This window comes from Panicum virgatum, chromosome 7K (assembly GCF_016808335.1).
Source record: "Panicum virgatum strain AP13 chromosome 7K, P.virgatum_v5, whole genome shotgun sequence".
In the NCBI taxonomy this organism is placed as follows: domain Eukaryota; kingdom Viridiplantae; phylum Streptophyta; class Magnoliopsida; order Poales; family Poaceae; genus Panicum; species Panicum virgatum.
The window spans coordinates 25,246,252-25,255,391 of record NC_053142.1 but is presented as its reverse complement, the minus strand read 5'-3'; the positions used below and the strand labels follow the sequence as shown (position 1 = coordinate 25,255,391).

Here is a 9,140-nt window from a genome sequence, read left to right as displayed (position 1 = left end):
CTGAACAGTGTTGTTCAAGGTGGCCATCATCTGCATCTGGAGCTGGAAGAACTGCTCCGGAGTCAATGGTGGTGGCATCGGCATCCCGGTACCCTGGTTGTTCTGCCCCTGCTGCTGGCCAGAACCGGAACCGGTGCTCCTGGTGTTCACCATCTGATTTGAACAAAAGATGTATGAGCAAAGATATTGCAGAAATAATTTCAGACGGATATGATATCTATCTGCAAGGAAGACTTAGGCATGATAAAATAGACAGGATAGAGTGCATGGCTTTAACCCCAACGTTCTAACTCACTTTATTAACTAATTAACTTTAACTTAAATTTGATTTTCATTAAACAAAATTTAACTACTAAACTATGCAATCATCCAAAAATCCAAATCAAACATATAGCATAATAACAAGCATACGAATTTCACAACTTAGCCTAGTTTAACACACGACTCGACTAACACAATGTGTCGCAGAACGTTCTATCGTGCTATTATAAAGGGGTCATTTAGCTTATACCTATGATGATCAGACGACTTACTTTAGGCCAGAATCTACGGAAACTATTTTATAGAGAGAAATCAAGGCAAGATGAGTAAAATTCTTAGAGTTCAAGGGATATAATAGCAAAATAGTTTCGGTAGACAAGACTGAGAGAGAAGAAGTCCTAAAACTCGACCAGTTCTATCTAGGCTTTTGTCCTACAGTCGATATAGCTTTGATACCACTCTGTAACACCCGGTTTATAAAAGGACATAAACCGAGCAGTCATATACGTGCCAGGATCAAGTCACACGTATATACAATAGAATGAACAGTATATCACAGCACATATCACGTAAAAAGATATAATAAAGGGAGTACGAATATTATTTATTACATTAATGACAAAATGTCTGATACAACGGAAGCGTAAAAACATATACGAGAAACTCTCGGAAGCAGGGCGCCACAGGGACGTCGACTGGGAGACGAACGCCTAGAAGTCCTCGTACTCCTGGTAGCACCGGGTGAACTCCCTCGCGTCGGCAGGAACTGAGCAGCAGTAGAGTATCCCCAAAAAGGACAAGAGGAAAAAGAGTAGATAAGGCAAGTATGAGTACACAACTTGTACTCAACAAGTATAACACAAACTATGAGGCTCTAAGGTTGGCTGACTCAACTGCATTAGCTTTTAAGTCTTAGCAAAATTTTATTAAAGCTATTTACTACAAGTTGATGAATTACCATAACCCAATTACATAGTAATTAATCAGAATTAATTATGATACTACTGAGAACCAAACCAAACCAAGCCACCCGGGGAAACCCTCCTAACCAAAGGAAGATAACCCCACTAATCAAAAGGAGGATCTGGGCCGCTCATGACCGTGAGCACTGCTAGTATACCAGTTTTACACTCTGCAGAGGTTGCACATCTTTACCCACAAGTCGTGAGCTACGCTAGTTGTTCACCACACTTCCTTAGGTGAGATGGCTAGCAAGCACACTACGAGGCCGTTACAAAGAATCTCGTTGGTAAGGCATAACCGCGAAGAGTTGGATCGGCGACGATGGGCCCACCTCACGGGGGTACAAGCACAGGTGTACAGACCAAGCCGGAGGAGCAGGGACCATTGAAGCTTACCACCCTTTGCCCCGCAGGTAAGTTACTCCAAACCAAAAAGACCGAATTAGTAAGTCAAGACCGTCCCATTCCAGTCTTGTGGTAGCACTGTTGTCCCAGGTTGTCGCTCTATGAACCGGTCCTTATGGAGAGTGGCCAACCAAACACTAAGCACCGTGCTGGGCCCCTAAACCATGTTTCTAACAAAAACATTTTATAACGAGACGTCAGCCACTCAAACGGGCCACTCCCAGAATTAAGTTGCATATACCATTAATCAATTTAATTAAAAAGAACCAAGTGTGTTATAGCACGGCACCTAGCACAACTAACCAAAAATGCAACCCAAAGGATATATATAAAGGATATAAAGTGGTTAGGAAAGTCCTTATAGTCATACAGTATTAAAATGCAGTATGAAATTGTATTTAAAGGTGATAGGTGTTGTTCATGTTATACTTGCCTTCCTCAAACTACTCCTACTGCTGCTCAAACTGATCTGAAGATGGCTGCTCCGGGTACTGGTACTGGGGTCCTCAGATGGATCAACGTCTACTCACGATCACATGGCCAAAAACAATACACAACATAAACATACATGCAAATAATGGCATATACTAAGAAACAGTACAACAATACATAAAACAATGAACAAAACTAAGCTAGAACTGTTCTACGCGTTACAACGATCACGTGGATATAAAGAACGCCTAAAACGGAGCTAGAACGCGAAAACTAGGCCTAAAATAAGCTCTAGGGGCTTAATTGTAAGAAAAACTAAGTTCTAGGGGCTTCTGCGCAAGAAACCAGGGACCTTTGTGCAAAAACCAAAAAGATCCAGGGGCTAACACATGAAAAAGCCAGAGGTGGACGGCGGGTTCTATATCTAGAAAGCTCAGGGGCCTAAACATAAAAAATAGGGGCGGTTTGGAATTATTTTTGAAAGCTTCTGGACCGCTGGTTGATTTCGATGAAAGACAGGGACTCTTTAGAATAAACACCAGGGCGAACTGGTATGGGTGGATCTCGGCCGTCAGATCCAGATCTTGTGGCTCGGATCAAAGGTGTACGCGCTTCTAATCATGCGCGTTGATCGCGGATCGGACGACCCGAACCTACTCCGCGGCGGCGCGGCGCGGGGCTCGCCGGAGCTCACTGAAATCGGTGCTCCGGGGGTCGTTTCGACTCGGGCTTGGGTCAGGGATTACCAGCGCGGAGCGCGTGATCCACATGTAGCACCGGCGGGGCTCGGGAAGGTTCATGGATGCGGATGCTATGGCGGCGGCGGCTCTGGGCGCCGGAAACACGCCGGCGTGCAGGCGCGCGACTGTGCTGGTGCTGGAACTGTGCGCAAACGTGCCCGTGGTTGAGTGCAAGGCAATCACAAGATGAAACCAGGCTCGGGCGGGGTGGTAGCGTGCTGCAGCGTGCCCGCCACGGCAGAGCTACGCCTGCGCGGCAGCGGAAAGACGGCGAGCGCCGTTCCGGCCTCGGAAAGGGCTCACGGGCCGCTAAAACTAGCGCAAAAGGTAGGGAGGGTCGTGGTGTAGCTCACCGAGCACTAGTTTGGATGGAGGCATGGCGCAGGGTCGTCGGCGTTGAGGTTCTGCGGCGGCGTACAGGCGGTGCACGGGGACGAGGTCGACGCGGGGTGCTTCTGGGCTCCTGGATCCCACGAACGGACTCGGTGTCGAGCTAAGAAGGTGAATAGGGGGTTAGTCTGGCCGGAGGAACGTCGGCATGATGAATTGACCGAGGTCAGTTCTTACCGGAGTTTGGTGGCTCGACACGATTCCGATGACGCAGAGGCGTAGGGCCGGTGAAGGGGGCTTGGCGTGCTTCACTGAGCTACGGCGAAGCAATTGCGCGGGTCGTGATGGCTCGGGGTGCAGCTGGGCGGCGGTTCCATGGCAGCGCACGGCGGAGCTGTGCGAGCGTGGCGGCTAGGGTTTGGGGGCTGCGGGATGGGAGGATGAGGGCGCAGGGGTTTCCGCGGGGGCCAATTAAAGGCCGGGCGGGGATCCTGGGGAGGTGCGCCCCGCACGGGCGCGGCGGTCACGGCCGTGATCTGCGCGCGGAAGAAACGGATCGCGGAACGGCTCAGCGTGATCCGCCCTGGGTGGAGCTTCTAGAAGGAGGGCATTGGGCGGAGTTGGGGGTCCATAGGGTAGTGGGGTGAGTGGAGCAGAGAGCTCGGCGAGGATCGCGGGCGGAGGAGAGGGACGAAGCTGACCGGTGGGGTCGAGCTGTCAGTGGCGGGGGGGGCGACGCGCTCGCGGGCTGAGCGCGCTGGGCAGAGCGTGGCGTACGGGCCGAACGGGGAGAGTTGCTTGGGCTGAGCGCGGGAGGGAAAGGAGGAGGGGTCGGGCTGGGCCCGAGGGAAGGAAGGTGGGCCGGGGAGTCGCTGGGCCCGTGGGGAAGGGAAGAAAAGGAGGTGGCGGGCTGGGCCGCTTCGGGTTTTGGGATGGATGCTGGGTTTGGGTTTTCTAGTTTCTTTCTCCTTTTCTATTTCTATTTCCTATTTCAAACACCACTCAACCTATTTGAATTCAAATTCAAATTTGAATTCAACCCTAACACTCAACCAAATAAAATAATGCACCAGCATGAATGCGACAAACATTTTTAAACTTAGACAAATTTTAATTACTTGTGAGAGAAAATTAGGGTGTTACAGCGTGCTGGGTCGTCCAGGTGGCTCGGCTGTCATGTCATATGGACTCCACAACAACTCTGCGGTCTACTCGGATCAGGTCTGTGTACGCATGGGCAATATGCGCATCACCGAGCTGGATCAGTCTGACTCGGAGCAGATCCAATCTGACCCGCCCTCATATCCTGACACTGGATATCAGGTCGCTGTCTTCACCCTCCCGCCCAACCGTAGCAACTCCGACGGCTGGCGCCCCTATTGCCGCGACGAGGAGGTCAACCAGCCAAATCTCTGTGATCGCCTCGGCCGCCGTGATCTTCCACCCCGCATCGAAAACCATTATCGCGAACGGGACAATGTCGAGCGGGAACGACGTCGCCGCTACAACGAGGAGCATGGCGCACCTGGCGCCAACCGCAACAACATCGATCTTCGACCCCGCGACAATGACTACGACCTGGCGGATGACCTCGACAGCTTCTCCGCTTTCTCCGATAGGTTGCGAGCCATCCAGTGGCCCGCGACCTTCAAGCCGGTCGACATCGAGAAGTTCGACGGTGAATCCGACCCCAACACGTGCCTGCGTACCTACGCCATCGCCATTCGAGCTGCGAACGGCAACAACGACATCATGGCGGCCTACTTCCCAATGATGATGAGCCGTTAGGTACAGAACTGGCTCGAATCCCTTCCTTCCAGCTCGATCAACTGCTGGCGGGACCTCTGCACCGCCTTCGTCCAATACTACCAGGCAACCTGCCCGGGCCCTAAAACCATATGGGATCTAGGCAGCATCATGCAGCGCCCCTCCGAGTCCCTACGTGACTACATCAAAAGGTACTTTGCTAACCGTAATACAAGTACAGAAGTTGATGGCAGGGATGTGATCTACCACTTCCACCAAGGCCTCCATAGCATCGAACTACGGAGGAAGATGTTTGAAAACAATCCCAAGACCGTCTCCGACATGATGGCTGTCGTCAACAAGCACGCCGACATGGAGGACGCCGAGCATGCACATCGCCGCCACAAGGACCGCCGTGACCCCCACGATCGCCCTCGCCAAAGGGACGACGACTCAGCCCGTCCAGCTGGCGATCGTCCTCCACGACACGGCAAGAACCGCGACCGCGCCGAGTCGTCCAAGGCTCGCGAGCGCAAACGCGGCCCCGACAACACCATCGCCATCACCGATCGGCGCGTGAGTGCTGTGCCCTCTCCAACAGCGTCGCCCCGAACGAGCCCAAGCGTCCAAGGCTGGACGACCGCGAAAGGCCGGGTAGCTCCAGGAGCTCCCGCGGCCACGGCCACAGAATCCGCTCGCCCAGGCGAGACGAGGACAATCAGCAAGGCAACAGATCACCTAGTACCTTTCAGGTGGAAGAACGGGTGGTCAACATCATCTTTGGAGGCTCCAGTGCGGCATCCTGCAAGCACAGCATCAAGCTGCACAACCGCGACGTCAACTCGGTGTTCAGGCACCCGGTTGAGCCCCTTCGTTGGTCCGAGATCCCCATCACCTTCGACCGACGCGATGACTGGGTACACCTATCTAGGCCGGGTGCTTATCCCCTTGTGGTGAACCCGGTGATCCTCCAGATTCGTCTGGCCAAGGTGCTTATTGATGGGGGCAGCGTCCTCAACATCATCTTCGCCAAGACCCTAGAGGACATGGCGTTCGACATGACCAAGCTGGTCCCTTCGGACCAGGCCTTCTACGGCATCATCCCCAGTGCTGGTTCGACTCCGGTCGGCAAGGTCACCCTCCCAGTCACCTTCGGCACTCGGGACAGCTACCACACAGAGTCCATCATCTTCGAGGTGGCGCTGTTCGAGACTTCCTACCATGCCATACTGGGGAGACCAGCTCTCGCCAAGTTCATGGCGATCCTGAACCACACGTATCTTCTCTTGAAGATGCTGGCTCCCAACGGAGTCCTCTCCATCCACAGCGACATCCAGACATCTCACTCCTGCGAGATGGAGAACATCAACACTGCAGAAACCTTGGAGAGAAGCAGCAACCAGGCCTAGATCGCCCAGGCGGCAAAGGCCCTTCGGAACGACCAGATCTAGATTCCCTCCAACGACTCGACATCAGGGTCCCAGCTGCACCCTGACAGCCAGACGAAGGCGATCGTCCTCAGTGACAACCACCTCGACAAGACCGCCTTGATCGGGGCCGACCTCGACTCCGCATAGGAACTCGTGCTCACCTCCTTCCTCCACGCCAATTGGGACATCTTCGTATGGAAGCCATTCAACATGCCAGGCATACCGTGGGAGGAGGCTGAGCACTCCTTGGATCTCAATGAGAAGGCACGGCCCATTAAGCAACGGCTGCGTCGCTTCGCTCAAGATTGGAAGGAGGCTATTAGGGTAGAAGTAACCCGGCACCTAGCCACTGGTTTTATCTGAGAAGTCACACATCCAGAATGGCTGGCAAACCCAGTCCTTGTAAAAAAAATGGCGAATTGAGAATGTGTGTCGATTATATAGATCTCAAAAAACACTGCCCTAAGGACCCCTTCCCTCTCCCGCGCATCGACCAGGTTGTTGACTCAACAGCCGGATGCGCGCTCCTCTCTTTTCTTGACTGCTACTCAGGATACCACTAGACTGCCCTGAAGAAGTTGGATCAATAGAAGACATCCTTCATCACGCTCTTTGGGGTGTACTGCTACAACACCATGACGTTCGGCCTCAAGAACGCAGGTGCTACCTACCATAAGGCCATCCAGAAATGCCTCCAGGGCAGATCGGGCGCAATGCCGAGGCCTACGTAGATGACGTCGTCATCAAAACCAGGTCCAATGATCAGTTCATTGCCGACCTCTAGGAAACATTTGAAAATCTCAGGAGATTCAAATGGAAGCTGAACCCCACCAAGTGCGTGTTCGGCGTCCCGGCCGGAAAGCTACTCGGCTTCATCGTAAGCAGCCGGGGCATCGAAGCCAACCCAACAAAAATCAACGCTATCAGATTCATGGAGCCACCCAGGTGCAAGAAGGATCTGATGAAGCTTACAGGGTGCCTGGCGGCCTTGAGCCGGTTCATCAGCCGACTCGGCGACATGAGTCTGCCCTTCTTCAAACTTCTCAGGAAGTCGGACAAGTTCGAGTGGAGCGAGGAAGCTACGGTAGCCTTTCAACAGCTGTTGACGGCTCTTAAGTACCGAATCTAGACCGTCAACTCCTGCATAAATACATAAAATGTAAATATTAACATAGTTGTAGGGGTTTATTACTCACCATTTCCACAAGTGTTGGTAAATATTTGTATGCAGGAGAAATAAGGCTGAAAACACACTTCATGAGCAGGGAAACACACTTCTTAGTTTAAGGCAAAAGGCGCAACCAATCAGAGCATGAGATTCAGGCTGAAATGGATCGAAACAAGCCCAAATACCTAAGCAAACCAGCGAAGGACAAGTCATGCCCCATGGATTTAGGACAAGGGACACCAGGACAGCCCAAATGTCAAGTTTGGGGGCGGTTGGAGCCTCGGGCAGGCCGACCGACCTACCAGGTCGGCCGACCTAGCTCATGGGCCCCACCGCCTCATCTTTGACGCGTGGCAGCTCCTCACTGGCTTCCAAGGTCGGTTCCAAGGGGTAGAGCTGCAATCCTCGGCCGAAAGGACCATGGCTCCCTCCTATAAATACAAGGGGAGGGGGTGAGAATAGGGACACACCACCAAGTTGGAGTTCCACATCCATCCAAGTGCTCTCTCAATCCTTCTCTTGGTTTAGAGTTGTCTTAGAGTAGGGCGAGGGTACAAGTACTTAGGAGGGATGCCGGTCTTCGGCACTCTTCTGCATTGTTGAACCTCTACGAGAGTGAGGGAGTAGTTTGGGAGAAGTGCCGGGGTGTCGGCTCTCTGCTCCCAGCTTGTATCTCTACGGATGCCGCTACATTCTTCGATATTTAGTAAGTATTTGTGGTTCCTATCTCGAGTATTTTACTTGGTATAGTAGATGTTAGTGGTGCTTGTAGTTGAGTGAGATCAGTTCTCTTACTCGCGGGTTCGTCGCTCTGTATTCGTACAGAGTGCTGTAGTTTGCTAAGACTCGAGATACGTAGTTAGACTATAGTAGTAATCAATAGCGTAGATGTGGTGTCTAGGCTAGGGGTTATCCTTTGTTTGCCTTATATCCCACGGTTTGTTAGAGGTAGGCCGTAGGTGGTGACAGTCCTATTGGTCCTCCGTAATCCTCCACGTTCGGATATAGCGTAGAGCTGTTTGCCGGATTCGACTGGCAGACCAGTTGTAAGCCGGTGCCCGAAGAGAGTATTGTGCCCGAGAGATCGACCTTTAACTCAGCAGTAGCACTATCTTAGGAATCCTCTCTACCCTTCTACCTATCTTGGTGTGTCCTTGGACTGACTAGAATAGAGAAGAGTACATACACATTCCCTGTGGATTCGATAACCCTTGGAATACTCTGAGGTGAAAGCTACAACGGTATCTGTGCGCTTGCGGATTTATTCGTGACGCTAAAATAGCCAACAAACTTTCTGGCGCCGTTGCCGGGGAACGGTTGCTGTATCTTTCTTCGAACCTAGTCGTCCTCGTATCCTTTGCTTTTCTTTTCTTCTACCTTGACCCCCGTTATCCAAAGAGAAGCTATCCTTGAAAAGCTTCTGTATCCTACGGAATTTGTTCCATATCATTTTTAATTTTATTTTTGCTATCTTTACCCTCGCTACCCATGAAGAAGCCATCCTTTCACAACCTCTCTACCCCAAGGGGCGAGTTCAATGAGCCACCATCCTCTTCCACATCCGGCTATGAACCTTGTCCCGACCTTATCGCTATGGTTCGGGAGCTTTCCTTCTTTAGGTTAAGTAGCAAGAATCCAGACCACCATCTGCGAGAGTTCGAACAGC

General features: G+C 52.0%; 1 protein-coding gene across 1 annotated transcript; it reads left to right on the top strand.

Moving 5' to 3' along the window:
• Positions 1–5,047: 5,047 nt before the first annotated feature.
• Positions 5,048–6,285, top strand: LOC120640044. Its single transcript, XM_039915939.1, has 2 exons — positions 5,048–5,452; positions 5,629–6,285. Exons 1-2 carry the CDS (start codon positions 5,048–5,050, stop codon positions 6,283–6,285), a joined length of 1,062 nt encoding a protein of 353 aa, XP_039771873.1.
• Positions 6,286–9,140: the final 2,855 nt, after the last annotated feature.

Coding starts and splice junctions, on each gene's coding strand:
- LOC120640044 (XM_039915939.1), top strand. CDS start 5,048: ATGCAGCGCCCCTCCGAGTCCCTACGTGACTACATCAAAAGGTACTTT. Junction 5,453..5,628: donor TCGCCATCACCGATCGGCGC/GTGAGTGCTGTG, acceptor AGTACCTTTCAG/GTGGAAGAACGGGTGGTCAA.